Source organism: Arvicola amphibius, chromosome 6 (genome assembly GCF_903992535.2).
Source record: "Arvicola amphibius chromosome 6, mArvAmp1.2, whole genome shotgun sequence".
In the NCBI taxonomy this organism is placed as follows: Eukaryota; Metazoa; Chordata; class Mammalia; order Rodentia; family Cricetidae; genus Arvicola; species Arvicola amphibius.
In genome coordinates, this window is record NC_052052.2 from 1264959 (window position 1) to 1286993 (window position 22035).

Consider the following 22035-nt stretch of genomic DNA (forward strand, 5'->3'; position numbering starts at 1 on the left):
CAATGCGCCTGTGCAGCACGGCGCACTTCCTCCGGCCCCGTCCTTCCGGCGGGAAGCACTCCCGCTAACGGCCTCGGCGTCCGTACAGGAAGCGGAAATGGTTGGAGCTTGGGCCCCGCCCCGCGGCCATCTTGGCGGCTGGAGGCGGCGCCGCAGGACGGAACGGAAGTGCCTGTGCGGCTTCCCGGATCCCGAGCCGAGCTCTGGCGGCCGCCCTGCCCGCCATCCTCCTTCCGCAGCCGTGAGGGAGACCGCGGCTCGGCTGCAGCGGAGCTGCGAGGTGCTGGGGGTGGGCTGGTGGCGCGAACCTGGCCGGGCGGCGCAGCACCGCCTTCCTCTGGACTGTCAAGGCCACGAGCGGGCGGGCGGGGCCGGGCAGTGCCTTTGAGGCTGGCGAGGGCTTGCCAGGGGGCCGGCCGATCCCCGGGAGGGATCCGCGAGGGAGCTGGCGAGCGCTGCCCACCCCGGCCGTAGGACATTGGAGGAAGGTGGCCTGTTGCTGCCCGCACAGCTCGGAGAGTCTGGGGGCGGGCATGTGTTAGGAGTCCTATTCCTACCCCACCACCGCGTTCGGTTTCGGAGCACACGTGTAGGAGTTGAGCCCGAGGGCGAAGACACTACTGAGTGGATTGAAGGGGTGCTGGTTAAATGACTCTAGATTATATGGTGACATTAAGGAAGTAAAACCCCCAGCTGTCCAGGCTGTGAACCTTCGGCATCGCGCTGATAAGACTATATTGTCTTCCTTGGCAAGGATATCAGTGCAAGAGGGCTACCCTCCTTCACACTAAGAACCCCCAGTGGCGTTTCTTCCTTGACTCCTAAGAACAGAAAATAGTTGAAACTACCTTTTTGGGTTAAGTTTTCAACTCGCAATAATGTGGAATTTCCTAAAAAGTCCTCAAAAGAACATCCGTAATCCAGACTCCGTCCCTTGCTTGGATTCTGGTGTGTGTGTGTTGGGGGATTGATAGAGTGTGAAGAAGGCCTGAGGGAGATCCAAGATGATCGTCCTCCAAGGTGGGAGGGGCCCAGCCTGGGAAGAACTCAAACCCGGTCTGGAAGGGCTGTCAAAGAGGGAATGACTCTTGAAACCTGCAGGTGCTCTTCCTTGGCCAGGAGGTAGTGACCACCGATGCTATGCGGAGAACTTTCTTCTCTCTGCTATATTCTTAACTTTGGAGTGATGGAGTGCAGAAACGAACCAAATAGTAGGCTCTAGAACAAGGCACGGGGAGAATGTTCTGTATGGGTAGTACTTGTCCACCTTAGAACAATTTTTGTGTGTTTGTTTGTTGTTTTTTTAGAGACAGGGTTTCTCTGTGTAGCCCTGGCTGTTCTGGAACTTGCTCTGTAGACCAGGCTGGCCTTGAACTCACAGAGATACGCCTGCCTCTGCCTCCCAAGTGCTGGATTAAAGGTGTGCGCCACCACCGCCTGGATCTTAGAACAGAATTTAATCTGGTTTTGTTGTGACTGAACATAGAGCATTTTCAGTAGGTATGTGGGAAGCACTGCAGGTTGTGAGACCCATCCAGAAAAAACCAGACAAGCTCCCCCAAGAAGCTTGCCTTCTAGTGGGAGGAAGTTGAGAGTTTACCTGTAAGGAATTGGAAAGCAATTGTTAAAGGAAATAGAAATTGATGTGACCTGGAACTGATGTCAGTTTGGACAGCTTGGAGGGCCTCTCTGACCTCTGAGGGAAGGGACAAGGACTGCAGATAGAACAGCTGGGAACACGTCTGACATGGTGAGGGGCTGGCACTTGCTTGGATCCAGGCTCTGTTGCTTCAGCACAGGCTGCCGTTAGATCCTTATAAGAACCCTATGAGGCAGGCAGAGGGGATCTCATCTCATTTTCCAGATCCAAGCCCCACACATTCTGCAGTAAGCTTCACAGATCTGCCACTAGGAAATGCAGTGCTGGGATCCAGAGCAGGCAGTGGGACTCCAAAGGTCACATTATTAATCTTGTTATGCTGCCTCTTAGGTTGTTGTTGGCAGTGAGTTTAATCAGATGCAGATCAATGTTTGTCCAATAATCAAAACTTGACTAATGTGTTTTCAGTAGGTTTTCTGCATATCATCTGAACCAGAGTTTTAAACAGTCATCTCAGCTTAGAGTACATACTTTAAAGGAATAACCATGTCTTTTTTTCTTTGAAATGGTCTCACTATATAGATAGGCTGGTCTGGAACTCATTGTGCAGACCAGGTGGACCCCAAACTTACCTGCCTCTGCCTCCTGAGTGCTGGGATTAAAGGTGCGCACCACTAGGCCTCGTATTTTCTTTTCGGCATTACTCTCACTTTAAGCAATGTGTTTTGGTGGTAAACACTGTAAAGTGAGGGAACATTTGCGTGTACGTACCACAAGGTGAGGAACGTGCCTAAGACAGCTCTCTATAGGCTGGGTTTGGGCCTAAGTGGGATGGGCATATGCACTCTAGGTAATGCGTTTTCTAATGTGCCTTCTATTAAATGTGGAATCCCCCGTAAAGTGTAAAAATGTACCCCCAGAAAGGGAGAGCCATAACTAGGTTTTTCAGTTAAATTGTGTATGTGTTAGTTTATGCAACATACCAGAGACCAAAGGGCATTCCCAGTCTCTTAGACGGCTCTGAGCGCTGTGCTCAGTGGATCCAGGAAATGACTCTTAATGCAGGGCTTGAGTCGACTATAGGATTACCTATTTGCCATCCTAGGTCACGGTATGAGGCCACTGACGTCTTCCAAAGGATCTCCCCAGTGTTCACATAGAGAATAGGCGGGAAGAGTTGGACTTACAGCCTTACTGCCTTATTCTAGCTTTTGTGAACCTGATTTCTTACCTACTTTGGGAGCTGAGACCAAGCACAAGACTTGAGGAAGACTGAAGTCTGCTTGCATGTCTAGATTTTAAAAGAGCTTCCTTGTGCAAGTGATGCACCTGAGGCCGACTGCAGCCAGAGTGCGATTGCTCAGCTGCTCAGCACGGGGCCTCAGTTACCCTTGAGTCAGTTTGTTCCTGTGCTGCACTCTTTGTAGCAAAAGGAACTAGGACAAGTTCTGCACACAGATGTGAGGACCAGGACCATAAGATTTTTCCTTCCCGCCTTTCAGGTAGGGTTGGTGACAAAGGCCCCGTCACTGCCAGTCTCCCTGAGTCCATATCTGAAGAGCTGGGTATCAGGCTGGGCCCAGGCCGCTGCCTGGCCTTGGTCCCCTGTGAAATCGAGGGTAATGACGTTCTTTTTTTTTTTTTTTTTTTTTTTTTTTTGGTTTTTCGAGACAGGGTTTCCCTGTAGTTTCTAGAGCCTGTCCTGGAACTAGCTCTTGTAGACCAGGCTGGCCTCGAACTCAGAGATCCGCCTGCCTCTGCCTCCCGAGTGCTGGGATTAAAGGCAATGACGTTCTTCTTAGCTGTGCCTAAGTTCTGTAGTGAATTCTGCCTGGGATTCCAGCAGCGTGTTGAAATGGACAGGGGGCAGATAAGGTTACCTTTAGTTGCCAGATAAGAAACGGCCAGGGATAGCGGGACACCTGCTAGTGTTGTTGATAGGGAGAGGACTTGGCTCTGGGGTATAGATCCAGGGCAGATCCTGGGAAAGACAGAAATGCTCTGGATGAAGTCTCACATCTTACAGGCTGGTCAGTAGAGGGGAATATCTTCACACCCCTGGAGACTTAGTTTTAAAGCACCTTATGTTTATCTCAGTTACAGAATGTCTGAAGGGGACAGTGTTGGAGACTCTGTCCATGGGAAGCCCTCAGTGGTGTACAGATTTTTCACACGGCTTGGACAGGTGAGTGGATTTGTAGATCATTAATATTAATATTTGGAAGAGAAACTGTGACTCCTGATGAATCCAGAAGGGTGAGCTTGTTGTTTCACAAGGAGGAGCTAAGCTACAGCTTGCTCCTGTGGAAACTTTCAGGGTTTGGCTCTTTTCTTCACCATGTGTGCCTGTGTACATGTTCCTCACCGTAAGTGCCTGTGTGTGTGTTCCTCACCGTGAGTGCCTGTGTGTGTACATGTTCCTCTGCCTGCGTACGTGTGCCTCCACCTGTGTACGTGTTCCTCACCATGCATGCCTGCGTACATGTTCCTCACCGTGAGTGCCTGTGTGTGTGTTCCTCACCGTGAGTACCTGTGTACATGTTCCTCTGCCTGTGTACGTGTTCCTCACCATGCGGTCCTGCGTCCGTGTTCCTCACTGTGAGTACCTGTGTACATGTTCCTCTGCCTGTGTACGTGTTCCTCACCATGCGGTCCTGCGTACGTGTTCCTCACCGTGAGTACCTGTGTACATGTTCCTCTTCCTGTGTACGTGTTCCTCACCATGAGTGCCCGTGTACGTGTTCCTCACAGTGCATACCTGTGTATATGTTCCTCACCATGAGTGCCTGTGTATGTGTTTCTGGAAAAGGTCAAGTAAAGAGGTCTGGACCCCATCCTGTTTTTGTTTTGCTGCTGCTTTGTTGTTTTGTTTTGTTTTTTTTTTTTTTTTGATTTTCTGTGACATGGTTTCTCTGTGTACCTTTGGAACCTGTCCCAAAACTTGCTTTGTAGACCAGGTTAGTGGTAGTCCTTTATCTCTTTCCACCCCTTTTTCCTTTAACCTGCCACCTGCATCTGTACATGGAGTCATGGAAACTGCCCTTGTGTTTTCTGGCCATCCTAACCTGAGTAATCACACAAAAACTATATTATTAATTATAACACTGTTTAGCCGATGGCTCAGACATATTTCTAGCTAGCTCTTACATCTTAAATTAACCATTTCTATTAATCTATTCCCACTATCTCTTTGACTCTGCCTACTCCTCTATATATATCTTTTCAGATCCTACCTGTCTATAGTCTGTCCTGCCATAGGCTAGAGCAGCTTCTTGACTAACCAGTGGTAATAAAATATATTCACAGCTTACATAGGGGAATCCCACATCATGCATCCATGCATCCTGGCACACCTCATCCTTCCTTTGCCTTCATGTGCCTGAGTGTGTGAGCCTTTCATGTTGGCTCAGGTAGATACAGTTCACTCTATGACTGTGTTTGAGGCTGTCTCACACTATATCTAAAAGTCTGGTTTAGCCGGGCAGAGGTGGCGCACGCCTTTAATCACAGCACTCGCAAGGCAGAGGCAGGCGGATCTCTGTGAGTTCAAGGCCAGCCTGATCTACAGAGCTAGTGCCAGGACAGGCTCCAGAACTACACAGAGAAACCCTGTCCCGATAAACCAAAAATAAATAAATGAATGAATAAATGTCTGGCTCAGTGAGTTGATGTGACTCAATTAAAAACTTCAAATTTTTGCTGGACAGTGGTACCGCACACCTTTAATCCCATCACTCGGGAGGCAGAGGCAGGCAGATCTCTGAATTCAAGGCCATCCTGTTCTACAAAGTAAGTTCCAGGATGGCCAGAGCTAAGTATACACGTATACGTATATGTGTGTGTGTGTGTGTGTGTGTGTGTGTGTGTACACATATGTATATGTAATGAATGTTTTTAAATGCTATAATTAAAATTTAAAGTTATATTTCAAAATTAAATGTAAGACATATCTATGTATACATGAAATGTGTGTTTATAGAAAACCAAGAGTTTCCTTAGTAATGACTATAGCTGTTTTGGTATGTCTACTCGCACGCTCTGGCTGCCAGCAGTCACGCTAAGACCAGCCACTTAGCAGTGGGCGCAGGTAGGACCAGGCAGGCCTGCTGGGCAAGTGAGAGGTCCTGGAGTCTGGAGAGCACATCGGGGGCAGGGAGAGACCCTCTGGAAAACAGGTTTTGGGGTAGGGTTTGAGCCATGAGTCTTACAGTGTGGGATGGTGGATTTAAGATGTGTGCTTTTCCCTTTGCAGCCCAAGTCCTCTCTGTGGGGTGAAGTTGGTTTTCCCTGTAATGTTGTTTCTGGGCTAATGCTGTAGCACAGTATTTTATACTTGATTATTTTATAATTTTCCTTATGAAGTGGCTCTGTTTCAGGAATTATTGCAGGTAAATTTTGGATTAATCATAGTCAGTGCTTCATGCTGGTGTATATTATATAACCTCTTACTGTTTTAAACATCTCTTTAAACTGAAGCCCAGCTATACCAGAAAGTGCACTTTGTAGTGCAGTGGGAGTTGTGGGCTGATGTTTTGCCTTTAATTCTTGTCTTACAGATTTATCAGTCCTGGCTGGACAAGTCTACCCCCTACACAGCTGTCCGGTGGGTCGTGACACTGGGCCTGAGTTTTGTGTACATGATTAGAGTTTACCTGTTACAGGTAAGCGTGGTCTCAACTGTTTGCACATTGTCTAACTGTGCTATTGGTTGGGGTGTGGATTGCATGTATATTAGAGGTGTGGTCTGTAATAATTACTTTCAGAAGTTTCGGGGTGAGCACCTGTATAAAGAGGATTGGTCACAGTCTGTCCTCACTCTGTCATGTCCTCTACCTAGAGTTCCGAGCATGCCCAGGCTAGCCCTGCCCTTCCGACCTTGCTGTGTGTCTCCATAGGGACAGGCTGATCTCTTCATTCTCGAATGGAGTGTTACAGACTCAGGGTGCCATGAGTGACTTTGGCACTCACCTGGGATTAGCAGTTTCTGAGCTGCTACTTTGTGGCTAAGGAACATTAAGAGGGCAGTATCATTATAGGGTAGCTTAGGCAGTCCTGCAGATCCATAGGCTGGCCGTGGATGCCTTGAACAGGCGGCTTCTCCTCAGACTTGTCTGGAGCTTGTTGCTTCCTAGTTAGACATGTGGTTTCCAAAAAGTCCTTGCAGACCTGGGCTGGAGGCTTTTCCAGAAGACGGCAGCTCAGAGACCTCGTCTAGAGTATTTCTCCTCTGCAACCCTGAAAGCTTTACTTGCTCATTTAGAGCGCCTTCCTTCTATTCATCCATGTATTCATCCAGTCTGTAGAAGGACATTAGGACAGAGGCAACACAGTTATTTACTGGATTCATTGATGCATTCACTACTGTGTGAAATTCATAAAGTGTGGGACTTGTCCTTTATTGTTTTCATTTTTAATTTATCCCTGTGAGCAGACGCAGTGTTGGCTCGCACGACATGGTGTGGTAGGCTACTCTGGTTTATTCTAGAAGGACTGGATCTGTGCCGCGTGGCTGAAATTAGTGTTGAGTTTCTGTTTATTGGAACTTGGTCGATTCACTAGTGGAAAGACTGGACTGGCAGCCTTGGGGTGGGGGTGGGGCTCAGCACACAGGTTGGTTGTACTCTGTTCTGGATCAGATTTGTGCCCGACTTGGCATTCCTCATAGCTTGGCTTTGCAACATGATAGCATGCGTGCATAAAACTGACTTTTACATCAGTTTTAGTTGTCTGACTTGAAAATTTATTAGGCAGAAAATTTCTTTTTGTTTGTATGAAAGGTACAGGCCTTTACGGTATATGGTTTAGTTCTGGAAATCAGCTAGGGTAAGCTTGATGCTTTAGTATGCTAATGTTGGGACTACAGGGATTCCCAGTTCTTTGTCTTCTCTGGAAAATTGGGCTTGAAAAGTTTACTTTTGATTTTTTGCCTGGGGTGGTAGTGCAGGCCTTTAATCCCAGCACTCCTGAGGCAGAAGTAGGCGGATCTCAGTGAGTTCAAGACCACTGGTCTGCAAGCCTGGTCTGCAGAGTGAGGATCAGGACAGCCAGGGCTGTACAGAGAAATTCTGCCTTGAAAAACCAAAAAAGAAAGGAAGGAAAGAATGAATACATACACGTTTCTCTTGATTCCTGGTTCTGGTTCTGTTTTTTTTTCCGCGAGGCTAACATTCCGAGTGAAGTATTGTGATGCTGTCTACAGAGGACTGCCACCTCTCAAGTGTGTAGTCACTGACATTCTGTTGGAGACGCCTTGGGAGCCTGTGTGCTCACAGCAGGTTTTGAGGCCAGGCGCCCAGCCCACATTAGCCCTATGGGGCAAGAGTGTCTGTTGAGGAAAGCTTTCTCTTCTGCTGTAACCAGTTCTGGTCAGGACTGTGCCTGCCTGACATGCACATTTGGCTGAACCACAGGTTGCCATGGACGTATCAAACCTACACGGTAAGTTGAGGTAAATGGTCAACGTGGAGCACTCATCAGTCCTTCATCTTGAGTAAACCACGTTCCTAGTGCAGCAGAGCTTTATGGGTATGGGCTCAGTGAACTGGTTCCAGCTGGTGGTAGCTGGGCTGCTCATTGATGATGGCTTTCCTTCTCTTCCAGGGTTGGTACATTGTGACCTATGCCTTGGGGATTTACCACCTAAACCTTTTCATAGCGTTCCTTTCTCCCAAAGTGGATCCTTCCTTGATGGAAGACTCAGGTACAGCAGGGGCTGCTGGAGTGTTGTTCAGGCTGCTCTATGCATCTACATTCTTCTGGGATAATCCATGGGTCTGGGAACACTTGGACCTGGGCTTGTGATATTTATATGTGCTGTAATGTCTGTATCAGAATGAGTTTGTCTGTAGGATTCCTCAGTAAACCCTGTGCAGCTGTGAAAAGGATCATTCTTTAACCCCCATTTTGTTTAGGAGGAAACTGAAGCACTGGGGTTAAATAAATAACTCATCCAAAGCCACACTACAAGCATGCGACACATAAGCAGGGCAGCTCCTCTGCTTCCTGCCTCAGAATTCACTGTTAGGCACCCTCTGGTTGACCAGAGAAAACAGGAGCAGTACACAGCAGGAATGCAGTACAGATCAGTAGGACCCTGCAGGAGCTAGACCAGACTGGGGGCATGTTTTTGTGCCCAAGTGTGGCCAGCTTTGGGTTGTGGCTGACAGATAGTGAACAGTGGCCTTTGCAGGGACTCTGCTTTCTCGGGGGAAATGCTCAGTGCTGATTTCAGATTGGATGATTAGAAGCTTTGATAACCAGGGGCATTTCCTGTGGATTTCAGCTTCTCTCTCTGTCAGTAGGATAGATGAGAAGAGGCCTTACATCAGGTAGTCCTGGTGCATACATATATGGGCTCTCCACCATAGGTTTGTGGACAAGGACAGGCTTGCCTGCATTTTTCCCCCACCCCCTTGTTTTTCTTTTTCCTTTTTGGTTTTTAGAGACAGGATTTCTCTGTGTAGCCCTGGCTGTCCTAGAACTTGCTTTGGCAAGACCCGCCTGCCTCTGCCTCCCGAGTGCTGGAGTTAGAGGTGTGCACCACCACCACCCATCTTTTTATTCATTTATTAATGTGTATGTCACATGTTGAAGCCAGAGGACTTGAAGGATTTGGTTCTTACCATGAGGGTTCCAGGGATTGTCTGTCCCAGCAGCCAAGTGTCTTTGTCTGCTGAGCCAGCTCAGTGTCACTTCTTACTTTACTGTGGGAATGGATTTTATGTCATGAGCCGCTACATGACCTGCATTCTCTCTTTACTACTTGTTTTATGTACATGTCAGTTTGTCTTTTTCCTAATTTATGTAACTAGATAGTAAAACAGATGAAAAATCTGTGTGAAGTGTATGTTTGTTGGTTGTCTCTCCGGAAGTTGCCTGCAAGACCCCATACTTTATCTCTGGTTGACTGAATTTGTTTCCATGTGTGAGGCACAGCAGTTTGGAAGCATTTAGGGAAGACTTGTAAGTAGGGCAGAAATCCGAAGGTAAGAGGCAGATGTTTCATCTCTAGCTGATGTTGTACCTTTCAGATGACGGCCCTTCATTACCAACCAAACAGAATGAGGAGTTTCGTCCCTTCATTAGAAGGCTTCCAGAATTCAAATTTTGGTGAGTGAATTGTTTTCCATTGGACAGTAGAATCCATCCATCCATGTATCTTATTTTAACAAGCACATAGCAATTGTCCACATGTGGGGACTATGGAATGACATTTTTGGTACACATACATTGTGTAATTTTCGCGGTTAGGTATTTTGAAGTAAGTCCAGCACTGTTGCCCACTGCTTACCCTCCTGGCTATAGGTGGAAGTCATTTCTCCTGACCAGTCATGCCTTTATTTCTTCAAGACTTTTGTGGAAGATACTTGAGCTATTAGAGTAGACCAGTTTTTGTCCCAGTTAGTTATTGGTTTAACAAAATGAGAATTTTTGTTTTGCTTGCATGCGGTATGCATTAATCTAAAAGGTAACAGCTTTGTTGGGTATGGGGTGGGTCACAGGGCTCTCTGGGGAGACCATCACTTCACAGTGTTTCCCCTTGGGTTGGCACAGTAGTCTAGAGTTAGTAGATAAAGGGTCTTAACAGCTGTTTTCCAGGCCCTGTGCCTTCTGTAAGCACTGCTGTTGACTCAAGACGCCCTGGGAAGGTTAGGCCTTCTACAGAGCCGACATCCTGGAAGTTCTGGGAGACTAGGAAGAGACTGATGGGAACACATATGAGTAGGTTTAGTGTAGCTCCTTTTATGACCTTCTGTCAAAAGGTCAAAGCTATGTATGGCCTGCTGGCCTGTCTTTGAGACCCTCTGCTCCTGGACCACAGTAAACTGAAGGAGCAGACTGAGTTCTCTGAGTGTTTTTAACTGTGCAGCTCTGGTGCTGTGCATGGAGCAAGAGTGTGAGATAGGATCCAGGAGAGGAAGTAGAAAGTGCGCAAGATGCCCCCACGAGCCTGGATGTTGTTCTGTAGGAAAAGAGGAGCTTGTGTATGTGTGTGTGTGGGGGGTCAGTACAGAGGCTGATGAGGTGTGTGATGGTGGCAGGGCTGTGTGCTGCACTCAGGCGCCCAGTGTCAGGACCAGGGCCTAGGCTCTTCTCCAGATAGCATGTCTAGGTAGCAAACACGAGGTACATATTACACTTTGTATAAGTTTAAGAAGTCTTAGCTTGGGGGCTGGAGAGATGGCTCAGTGGTTAAGAGCACTGGCTGCTCTTCCAGAGGACCTGGGTTCAATTCCCAGCAACCACATGGCAACTCACAGCTGTCTATAATCCCAGTTTCAGGGGATCTGACATCCTCACCTCACACAGACAAATTGCACATAAAAATAAATAAATAAAAATGTGAAAAAAAGAATACATTAAAAAAAGAAGTCTTAGTTTTCAAAAGGCTGAGAGGACCTGGTTGTGGTTCAGTGTTACACACAGACTGCCTTGATGTATCTCTAGTAGGTACCTCTGAGCAGACAAAGGCAGGAGTGTCAGCAGGTTGACAGGTGCCTGGTGCTACCTAGAGCTCATACTAATTTCCCCCTTTGCTTTAAGGCATGCAGCTACAAAAGGCATTCTTGTGGCTATGGTCTGCACCTTCTTCGAGGCTTTCAATGTCCCTGTGTTCTGGCCGATCCTGGTGATGTACTTCATCATGCTTTTCTGTATCACAATGAAGAGGCAAATAAAGGTAAAGATTGCAGCACTGCTGTGCCAGGCGACGGCTCCAGCCCGCGGCCTCAGTGTCTCTGGGGAAGCAGCTTGGGTCTTAGTGCTGGGCATGGCCTCCTGTGTGTCATGACTGACCTGTGCTCGGCTTCTGGCTTCTGTGAGAGCAGGTGGGCCCTTCCTCAAGCTGAGTCAGAAAGCCCTGGGTAGGGCCAGGTTGGGCTTGGACCTGTGGTGCCTCAGTGGCTCTCTCAGGGTCCTGTGGTAACCTGCTAGAGTGTTAGGGCACATCCTTGGATTGGTGGTGTAGCTGCACCCTTCTGTGCTTTCCCTAGCTCATGAGATGCTTTCCAAATGTTGGGATTTCATGCAGGCCTCTCTAGTGGGTCAAGTCCTATGGAGCACACTGTTGGCTTCTTGACTTCAGTTGTGATAGCAGAAACAGTCGAGGGGGTGCCTTTGGCTCTGCAGATCTAGGAAGAGGGTTAAGCAGGAAACTGTTCTGAAGTAACTCAAGTTTGTTTGTATGTTTGTTTTCCCAGCACATGATTAAATACCGGTACATACCATTCACACACGGAAAGAGGAGATACAAAGGGAAGGAGGACGTGGGCAAGACATTTGCTAGTTAGAAGCCGGACTGAATCTGTCACACGTGTTCAAGGACGGTTTTGAGCCATTGTAACAATGCCTTTTTCTTCACATAAAGTAGTTGATTATGAGGAAGTTGAATTTTCTTTTTAAGAGGAGCCTCAATGATTTGTATCTGAAATATCAGGTTCTTGAAGAAACTGGCATTTAAACCAAATTGCATTGATTTCTTTTTCAGTGATGTTCATGTGTTTGAAGTGAACAGAATTGTAGTGAACCAGAGGCTTGGGAGGCCAGGAGAGTGGCAGGCCAAGAGAGCGGGAGGGAGGATGGGAGTGTAGCCTTGCCTTCCTGACCATGCTGAGGCCGCTCCTCTGCGCCAGAGGGACATGCCAGCCTGCTTCCTACATGTAAAAAAGAATGTAACCCTTTGAGGGTGATTTCCCAGCAGCTTCGTGGGGTTCTCATGCCAGTTTCTGAATCTCACTGACTAGAGATGGTTTTCAAGTTGGCCTCTATGATAATGACTCAAAACTTTGTTCTTAACTACCATGATTGCTTTTGAAGGCCTGGAATTATAAATATATATTATATTTTAATTGTTTGAGATTATTTTGACACTTTCCTTTGATACGTAACATTTTCCTTTTGATGAATTTAAACTTGTTCTCATGCAACAGCCTCTCTAAGGAGACAGCAGTAGCCAGAGCACACCAGGTGTGGGTTTGTCACATGGCCTTTTACTTCCTATGGGGAAAACAGAAGCCCTCCGCATGTCAAAACTTTTTGATGTGATAAAAATAATACTCTAAACATTTTACTAAGTGACTTTTAAATTCCAACTTTATTAAAGAAAGCGTCCCTTGCTTGTATAGTCTTCGTCTATACCACTGGTCATTCACGAAGTACAGCTTGCTCTTCACAGCTGGAGGAGGGGAACCATGATGCCAGGTCCCACCAGGACAGAGGAAGCACCACAGGGATCGGAGGGACTGGGCTGTGACCCAGTCCGTCACCTGGGTTCCTTTTGTTCCTTCTAGAGCCGCGCTCTGTGCTCTCAACCCATCACTTTCCAGTGGTCTGCGCCTTTCTTCTCTTCTCTTTTCTTTTTTTTAACTGTGAGCACTTGAAGTTCAAATCTGGACATTTTTTGTTTATATTTTCCCCGTCGTTTTCCTCATCACTGACTAAGCTCAGGTGCGATGGAAAGTTAGGTGTACCCAGCCAGAGGAGTGAGTTACAGACAGGGTGCTGCGGGTCTGTAGAGCTGTGTTCCAGGTTCCCACGGGGACTCCGTCTTCCCATAGGGTCCCTGAAGTTACCCTGTGTATGTCTGGGTCCCCTGCTCCACCTAGAGGGATGGCTCCTGCTCTTGGTAAGGGGACTTTCACAAGGAACCTTGTGACATCAAACACCACTGCTGGTGACTGGGCTTCTATCAGGACATCTTCACACTGTTTTATGAGGTCTTTCTAGATCTTACGGGTTTTGGTTTTTGTTTTTTTTTTGGGACAGGGTTTCTCTGTGTAGCCTTGGCTGTCCTGGAACCAGCTCTGTAGACCAGGTTGGCCTTGAACTCACTGAGATCCATCTGCCTCTGACTCCTGAATGCTGGGATTAAAGGTGTGCACCACCATGCCCGGCTAGATCTTTCTCAAAGATGTGCCAGGCTGTCTGACATGAACTCATTTTAAAAGCTTGGAAATGTCAAATGGAAGCAAGAATCAAGCTAGGAAAAAGTCAGGAGGGAGCTGGACACAGGTGACACTGGGAAAGCAAGTCACAGCTGTTCATCTAGACCTCTGAGCAGATACAACTCACCTAGCTTCCTCAGAGAACTGGTATCTGAGGACACAGGGAAATTGGTTTATAGGAGGAAACTCACTAAGCCAACTCTGCCAGGTCGGTGAGGTTTCAACAAGATAAGAAGCTACTGCCCAGCCCAACCTGAGTTTACTCCCTGAAATATATGATAAAAAAAATCAGCTCCTGCCAGTTTTTCTCTGATCTCCATACATGTACCATGGCATGTGTGCACCTTCATATAATTAAAAAAAAAATCTGCAACCCAGGGAGCCCCCATTCCTACCCAGTAGACCAAGAGGAAGACCTCTGTTTTCTTCAGGAGTTGGCAACAGTATTAATAAGCATGGGGCAGGAGTGTTAGGAGGGTGCTGACCTCGGTGGGTGTGAAGCCCACAGTGCAGGGCTTCACCTCCAGCCTCACCCTCAGCCCTGCCTCTCACACAGACCTGAATAAAATACCCTGAACTTCCGAAGCAGCTCTCAGCTGTGTGACCTGGGGAGGGAGTGGGAACCCACTACTCCAGAGGGTCAGAAGAAGCCATAATAAGTAAGGGGCAACAAACTCTCCTACCCCCTATGGAGTATTGCCGATTTGCCCCCAACCCTTTCTCTTCCCAGGTAACTGTAGCTTACATGAGAAAGAACAGTGCGTGAGGACTTTATATTTCTGTGCAGCCACAGTTCTGAGGATAAACTCTGTCAACTTCCATCCACTTCTCAGAGCTGTTTGGTGACGATCTGGTAACGGTCAGCGGTAGTGCCTCAGGTAGACCAGCTTCTGCGGTGGGAACTTTTCCCTGCACAAGGGACACTCTGTCTGTGGGGTGAGGTGTGTGTCACAATGGCTGTGTACTGTATCTGGCCCTGATCCCCACTGTATCTCTTCCTGTTCCACACACATGCACAGCTGTGAGTCAGCCAGAACACAGCCTCTCCCAGGGTCTGCATCCTAGGGGCATGGATGGTGTTGATTCAGCGCAGTTGTGCCCACCTCCTTCAATACCTAGGAACCCTGGATTTCTGGGGCCTCTCCTGGGCTTTTCCTTCTGACTGAGCCTCTGTCATGGCTTCCCAGCAACCCTGGGCCAAGAGCTGTGGAGGGGAGGGCTTCAGACCCCATCAGTGAGAGACATCAGACTGTGTGTGCTGTTCTAGTTTCCCTTGAAGAACTTCCACCAGCCCAGCTCGGGTGTTTTCTGTCTGTAGCCCAGGGTGCCCACCTCTCACCAGCAGCTGCAGCACATAAAGTCCTCCTCACTTGTAGCCTTGGCTTTTGGCCAGGGCAGCAGCTCACTGGCTAGACATGCCAGCCAGGGCTCTGCTGCTTACAGGAAGCAGTGGCTCTGGGCACCTGTCCTGCTGGAAACAGTTCAGTGGCACACAGGACAGCTTGGTGTGTGCTAGCATCCTATGTGTCCTGAGTGTACCAGGAAGCAAGGCAAGCCTGTGGTTAAGTGTGGCCTGGCCTGTGCACCTGTCACCTACCATTCACCTGCATACTCAGTCAAACCTCAGAAGGGGAGTTTCCCTTCTGACTGGGATGCCCACCTCTCCATCCCCAAATCAGGAGAGGGTTGGGAGGTGGCGTCGAAGGCCGAGGAGCACATACCTTAGTGTTGCACCACTCAGTAATGCACTCCCAGCAGAAGAGATGGCCACAAGGTGTAGCTGTGGAGTGTCTTCGTTCTTCCAAGCATAGGGTGCATAGTGGGGTTCTGCAAACAGCCCTGTCTTCCAGGGAACTCCTGTGGGGGTGAGGTGACACAGCTTAGGTAAGTGCACCATTCACAATCTCAGAGCATGCCGAAGTCCCCCAACTCCTGTACACCTGCGGTGGGACCGGTTACCCTGTCACCTGCGGTGGGACAGGTTGCGGTGCAGCCTCCACTCCTTCCTGGCTCGCTGCTTCTGCCTGAAGCTGTACACCTGAAGCCCCATGGACAGTGCCAGATGCAACAGGGAGATGAGTCCCAGCAGTTGGTAGCTTGCGCGAGCCCTCAGGTCCTCTCCAGCCAGGCGGCGAGCACGGAGCTGTTGAGACAGGTGACCCCACTCCATTGCCCTCAGGATCCTCCTAGGACCTGGTCTCTTGTCTGCTGGAGGTTTTATGTTCAGCCGGGCCTCCCCTTGGCACTGGGAGTGTCCAGAGAACAAGAATCAACCAGGGAGATGGGCTCAAGTATTGTAGTGAGGGAGGAACCCTAGCTACAGGTTGACCTTTAGGCATTAGATGCGAACTGAGCCAGGAGGCTAGATGGGCCAGGAAAATGGGTGCGGGTTCTGGAGCTGTTTGGGGACCACTTGAGAGGACGAGTAGGGTGGGGAACAGCAAGGGGAACTTAGACAGGCAGATGCTGTTCCCTTTACTGCGTCCTCTAGGACACTTTGACCCCCACAGATACTGTCCTCGTCGCTGCTGTAGCTGGTGATGTAACTCCCATCCACATCACAAGAACTGTGGTCTTCTACTCCGTACTCCTTCCTACCGGCAGGGAGATGAAGACACCAGGGCAGCTATGCCTTGGGCTGGAGCAGAAAAACGGAATGGCAGGCCCTACAGCAAACCCAACGCTCAGTCCAATGTTCAGTAGCCATTAGGGAGGGAGGCATGGCTGTTCCACTAAATGATTGCTGGTGGTGGGGGGTTTTCTGGACAACCCCTTGTCTGGCAGTACCGAGGTTATCCTGAGGCCAGACTACGGTTCTATGATGAGGGGGCATGGGAGGGGTAGTTTGACTGGAGGGAGAAATGGCAGCTCTGGTGGGTGGTAGGCATGGGTATGATACCCAAGAGGAGGTTTTCTGGTTGACAGGATGCAAGGGTATTAGTAGAAAGTCAGGGTGTGAAGGGTTCGGGGTTTAGTACAGACCGTAATGAGAGATGTGCTTACTGTGGGCTACCGTAGGAATATTTGTTAGATCAAGCCCTAAGACCTTGCCTTTCTGGTAGGGCTGCTATAGGCAGGGATGGACGGGAAAGGCCAGGCTCTGGGCTAGAACCTGCACTTGACACCTGGAATAGGTGCTCATCCCCCTAAGCAGTGAAATGGACAGCCACAGGCCAGTAGGGATAAAACTACTGCAGGGCTAAACCCAATCCACTCAGTGCCCGGCTCCGCTGCCGCACATGCTGGTTGTAGGAAGGAAAAGATTTACTCCACTCTCAGTTTGTGGAAACTGGACTTCCCTGGGCCTCTTAGGAAACTGTGACTGCATAAATTCAGAAACATTTGGCTGTGATCATGCCATCAGTGTGGGCCCCCAAAGAGGCTGCTCAGAGCACCCCAGCCCACGATCAGTCCCCCTTGGCATTGCTACTTACATAACGGATCCCTGCTAGCCTCTTGGCCAGGTGGTAGAAGGCACCATGGATGTAAAACCAAGCAACATGGAACCGGTGGAGGCAGGCAAGGCCCTGTCTGAGGATGAAGACTGCCCGCTGGAGTGTCCTCTTCTGCTGTTCAGTCAGGGCGGCTGCATGGTGACGCACCCAGCGCCTTGCCCCTGATCGGCTGCGTCCTCCAGACGGCAGACGCGTACTATCACCACCATCTGCTTGCAGCTCCTGCTCCAGGGGCAGCAACGCCTTGTCCAGCAGGTAGGGCAAGACAGCGTGCAGTGCGACCAGCACTCCACGGCGGAGCCTGGAGGGCACACGCTGCTGGGAGGGGTCCACCTGAACGATCCCCACATACTCCTCTCCGAGCGTCTGGTAGCCTGGGGATCAATGCACAATGAGGATCCAATGCAGGGATGTCACACCCCTCCCCCTCCGCATCGCCAGTCCTCCTGGAACCTGCTCTTCCAGCTGTCACCCGTGAGACCTAGCCAAGATCAACATGGCTTCCTACTAAACCCACTGTGGGCTTGCTGTGATTTCACGATGTGACACAGATTTCCACTCTGGGATAGATCCTTGTTTCCCTGGTCAGCTCCTGCTGTCTTCAGTGTTGATTTGTTTCCAGTTTCCCAGTCCCTCCTCTGCCTAACTCCTACCCACCCGTTATCCAAGAGTCTTGTGGCTGCTTCCAGGTTATGGCTCAGTCTGGATCTGGTCCAGTCCTAAGTATGAGGTGGAAGGTCAGTTGCTTACTTGACAGTATCATATAGAGTCAGAATAAACACCCTCAAGCCTGCCCCTGCCAAAAGCTAGCTTACAGTTGTCGAACCTGGGAAAGCCTTGTCTTCTTACACCCTGAAGAAGGCAATGCCAGACCTTTTATTCCCGAGGCCAAAGTTGAGGTGCACCCTGAACTACGCTCTTCACGTGTCTATGACCCTTTTTGTAGCAACCTCTGCCCCCACCGTGTCTGGTCATGGCCTGCAGTTAGCCTTCTTGTATCTGGCAATGCCTTGTGCCTTATAAAAGGGAAAGACACTTTTCCTGAGAGAGGCCTCTTCGGTGGCTGGCTCCTTGCCTTGTCTGACCAGAAAATATGCTTTTCCCCACCCCAGACTTGGTGTTTTGCCCCGAAGAGATCAATACTTCTCAGGATGCCTTACAGTGTGGTTACTTGGTGCTTGCTGTTTCTCCCACCACCCAGAGTGTAGTCCATGGGGGCAGGTCACCCACAGCCACCTCTCCTGGCGTCTCCGAGGCGCTCTGCATTCCTTGTTGGATATTGAGTTGGCACTGGTGACCTGAGGCCCCTACCACGGCTTTCCTGTCAAGGACTATCATCTTTTCTTCGTCCACCTCATGCAGGTTTAATGGCCAGTATGTGAAGGGTCAGGACTGACTTGCCTTTGGCCACTGAGAAGTGGGTCCTGGGGTTGGGGATTTAGCTCAGTGGTGGAGCTTCCCTTGTCTAGCGAGCGCAAGGCCCTGGGTTGGGTCCTCAGCTCTGGGGTGGGGGTACGTCCCAATAGCACCCTTGGGAAGGTTCTGGATGAAGTCTTCAGGGACATACAAATGCAAGGAGACCCCCTGGCAGAAGGCTAGTGCTAGTCTAGCCTCTAGAGAGAATCTAGGGCAGCACCTCCTCTCTGGTCAGTGTCTTTCTTCCCTGAGGCTACAAGCAGGTGAATCCCAGAAGCTTCCCAGTGGGTTGGGTGGGTCGTGGGCCCGTCAGTGCCAAGGACTGGCTAAGTGCTGCTACCTGCAATTGTGGTGAGGCCAAAGTAGGCTATGTCCGAGAGTAGCTCAATCTCTTTCCTCCATTCCAGCCATTTCTTTGCACCTGAGAAGAGAAAAATGTTACCTCTGGGCAAGTGCCGTGGGTGCACTGAAATCCTCTCCCCCACCCGGCTGTGTGGGGCGTTAAAGTCCAGGTCCCATCCCTTTTCTTTTTATTTATTATTATTATTATTTTTTTTTTTTGGTTTTTCGAGACAGGGTTTCTCTGTAGCTTTGGAGCCTGTCCTGGAACTAGCTCTTGTAGACCAGAGCTAGGGCCATCCTCAACTACTTTTTCTCTCCCAGACTCCTCTGCTTCCCTGCCCTGTCCTCTCTCTACCCGGTTGACGTGAATGACTCCGAGGGAAGGCTACTTCCTAAGAACCTCTCAGCTGTAACTCTCTTAAGTCAGGAACTGTCCTAGGAGGCCCCAGGAAAGTCTAGGTAGTGCCAAGAACACAAGCCAGAGATCACCTGTTCAGTATCAAATCTCGGCTCTCCCAAACTCCTGCCTGAGAAATCTGTCTGGAAACCTCCACGTGCCTCCCTGTAAGAGTAATAATGTCAGGTCCAGCCTGTAGGGGCGTATGAGAAATAAACGGGCAAATGTTTGAGAACACTAAGCAGGCACTGCCCGGCGCAAAGACCTGCAAAGTGTTCTGCACGAAGTCTGTTTCGATCCTCACTTTTCTAAGGAGCTTCGGAGCTGCGACCTGTCTGGGAGCCCGGGGCGCTCACCCGCTAGGCTGTGCAGCGCGCCCCCCGCCGCGCTCCGCAGGCCTCCCAGGTAGTAATCGTCCTTCTGCGCCGCCCGGATCACTTCGGGTGCACCTGCCAGCGCCATGGCCCGAGTCGGTGAGCTCACACCGCGCCGGCGCGCCCTACGGGCGGGGCCTGTGACGCTCGACGTGCGCTTCGGTCGTGCGGCGCAGACTGTGAGCATCACGCGGACGAAGGCGGGGCCTAGGCGTGACATCCTGAGAGGCGGGGATCTAAGGGCGGAGCTACGTGGAGGCCGGGCTGTGAGCGGGCCACGAAGGAGGGGTGGAGCCACGCAGGAGAGGGGGCGGGGTCTGTGCTTGGAGGGCGGAGCCACGTAGTGGAGTCGAGAGGATTGTAGTTGATTCTTGGCGGGCAGGACCCTGAGGTAGCTCTGTTTCGCAGGTGTAATTTTTTTGGCTTGATTCAGGTTTAGTTTTTTTGGCAGGAGGTACATGTCTCTGGGACTGTAGGAGTCGACCCTTTAGGACAGTCATGTGGTCTCCCCAGTTCTGTTTTGGAGTTTCTCCGGCTGCCTCGGCTTGGGGTTGGACAGCCCCAGACAGTACCTTTGACTGCTGCCGGAAGCAGTCACGTCTCAAGCAGAGGCACAAGCTTCTCGCCAAATCAAAAATAACAGTTTGAAATGCCGGTTCTTTGAAAGCCCAAGGCTGCATGTGTCCCTAGGAAACTTTTTCTCTTCAAACTCAGACGCTCGGCTCTAGCATAATTATGAGGAATGGCCTGCTCCGAGTGTCCCCTCATGGACTGCTCCTTTTACGGGACTGCATTTCCTGGGTTCTCTTCTCTCGATCACGGGGAGCAAGACCAGAAACATTCCAAGCGGGGAGCTTAAGTGCCTCTCTCCATAAGCTCAAATCCTAGTCACAGACCTTGCCTCCGCTGTTGACCGGTGTCTTGACCCTCAAGTTCCTCCTTTGTAGGTTGTGGATATAAGGCTCGCCTCGCCCCCTTCTCTCAAAGGTTCTTCTTAAGGGACAAACCACAGGACGACCAGCAGGTGGTGCCATCACCCCATCTATTTTACTAGCTTGGGCAGCTAGGGCTAGTACCCCAAAGAAATCCTGCACAGAGCCCCCCAAAATGGTTATGGTGTGTACTCACTCATAAGTGGATACTAGCCATGAACAAAGAACATTGAGCCTATAGTTCATGATCCTAGAGAAGCTAAGTAATAAGGTGAACCCAAAGAAAAACATATATAGACCCACTTGGAAATTGAAAACAGACAAGATCGCCTGACAAAATTTGGGAGCATGGGGGCGGGGGAGAAGGGGAGAAGGACGGGGAGAAGGGAAGGGTTGAGGAGAACTTGAGAGAATGGGATAGTCGAGATGAAGGAAGGACAGATATGAGAGCAAGGAAAGAGGTATCTTTTTTTTTTTAAATTTATTTATTTATTATGTACACAATGTTCTGTTTGTGTGGATGCCTGCAGGCCAGAAGAGGGCGCCAGACCTCATTACAGATGGTTGTGAGCCACCATGCGGTTGCTGGGAATTGAACTCAGGACCTTTGGAAGAGCAGACAATGCTCTTAATCACTGAGCCATCTCTCCAGCCCCGGAAAGAGGTATCTTGACTGAGGGAGTTGCTATGAGGTTAGCAAGAAACCTGGCTCTAGGAAAATTCCCAGGAATCCACAAGGATGACCCCAGCTAAGACCCTAGGCAATAGAGGAGAGGGTGTCTGAACTGGCCTTACCCTGTAGTCAGACTGATGATTATCTTAAATATCACCATAGAACCTTCGTCCAACAATAAATAGAAACAGAGGCAGAGACCCACATTGGAGCACTGGGCTGAGTTCCCAAAGTCCAGTTGAAGAGTAGAAGGAGTGAGAACATAAGCAAAGAGGTCAAGACCATTAGGTCACCCACAGAGACAGTTTGCCTGAGCTAATGGGAGCTCACCAACTCCAAGTGGACTGGGAGTGAACGAGCATGGGATCAAACTAGCCCCTCTGAATGTGGTTGACAGTTGGGGCAGACTGAGGGGCCACTGGCAGTGGCATTGGGATTTGTCTCTACTGCATGTACTGGCTTTTTGGGATCCTATTCTCTTTGGATGTGTACCTTGCTCAACCTAGATGTAGTAGGGAGGGCCTTGGACTTTCCACAGGGCAGGGTGCCTTGCCCTCTCTTAGGATTGGAGAGGGGTGGGGTGGGAGGGTGTGGGGAGGGAGTGGGAATTTGGCTTGGTATTTTTTTTTTTTTTTTTTTTTTTTGGTTTTTAGAGACAGGGTTTCTCTGCAGCTTTTTTTAGAGCCTGTCCTGGAGCTAGCTCTTGTAGACCAGGCTGGCCTCGAACTCACAGAGATCCGCCTGCCTCTGCCTCCCGAGTGCTGGGATTAAAGGCGTGCGCCACCACCGCCCGGCTGGCTTGGTATTTTTTAAAGTAATGATAATAATGATAACATCCTGCATAGGTTGGGAAATAAGAGACCCCTCAGCAAGGAAAGGGGTGACAGGGTGAGCAGTGACATCA

The 22035-nt window shown here is 49.7% G+C and overlaps 2 protein-coding genes across 3 annotated transcripts; one reads left to right on the plus strand and one right to left on the minus strand.

Annotated features, from left to right (window-relative positions):
• The first annotated feature begins 122 nt into the window (after positions 1-122).
• Rer1 (retention in endoplasmic reticulum sorting receptor 1) lies at positions 123-12720 on the plus strand. Its single transcript, XM_038333083.1, has 7 exons — positions 123-280; positions 3698-3785; positions 6157-6261; positions 8201-8300; positions 9631-9709; positions 11144-11279; positions 11800-12720. The coding sequence occupies exons 2-7, from the start codon at positions 3705-3707 to the stop codon at positions 11887-11889; spliced, it is 591 nt and encodes a 196-aa protein (XP_038189011.1). The 5' UTR covers positions 123-280; positions 3698-3704; the 3' UTR covers positions 11890-12720.
• Positions 12674-19695, minus strand: Pex10 (peroxisomal biogenesis factor 10). Of its 2 annotated transcripts, none has more exons than XM_038333081.1 (6): positions 19509-19695; positions 18754-18834; positions 16977-17371; positions 15510-15685; positions 15264-15399; positions 12674-14451 (listed from the first exon to the last, which is right to left on the minus strand). In XM_038333081.1, the coding sequence occupies exons 1-6, from the start codon at positions 19612-19614 to the stop codon at positions 14314-14316; spliced, it is 1032 nt and encodes a 343-aa protein (XP_038189009.1). In that variant the 5' UTR covers positions 19615-19695; the 3' UTR covers positions 12674-14313. The 2 variants fall into 2 exon arrangements, with proteins under 2 accessions (XP_038189009.1, XP_038189010.1); XM_038333082.1 differs by having other exon boundaries at positions 12674-14471; positions 19509-19691.
• Positions 19696-22035: the final 2340 nt, after the last annotated feature.

Bases quoted from the DNA above. Each gene is read 5' to 3' on its own strand.
- Rer1 (XM_038333083.1), top strand. From the start codon at position 3,705: ATGTCTGAAGGGGACAGTGTTGGAGACTCTGTCCATGGGAAGCCCTCA. The intron at 9,710-11,143 runs GTGAGTGAATTG...CTTTGCTTTAAG, and splicing joins CTTCCAGAATTCAAATTTTG to GCATGCAGCTACAAAAGGCA. The intron at 11,280-11,799 runs GTAAAGATTGCA...TTGTTTTCCCAG, and splicing joins CAATGAAGAGGCAAATAAAG to CACATGATTAAATACCGGTA.
- Pex10 (XM_038333081.1), bottom strand. From the start codon at position 19,614: ATGGCGCTGGCAGGTGCACCCGAAGTGATCCGGGCGGCGCAGAAGGAC. The intron at 15,400-15,509 runs GTGACAGGGTAA...TCACCCCCACAG, and splicing joins CGCAACCTGTCCCACCGCAG to GAGTTCCCTGGAAGACAGGG. The intron at 14,452-15,263 runs GTATGTGCTCCT...TCCCTTGTGCAG, and splicing joins CTGAGTGGTGCAACACTAAG to GGAAAAGTTCCCACCGCAGA.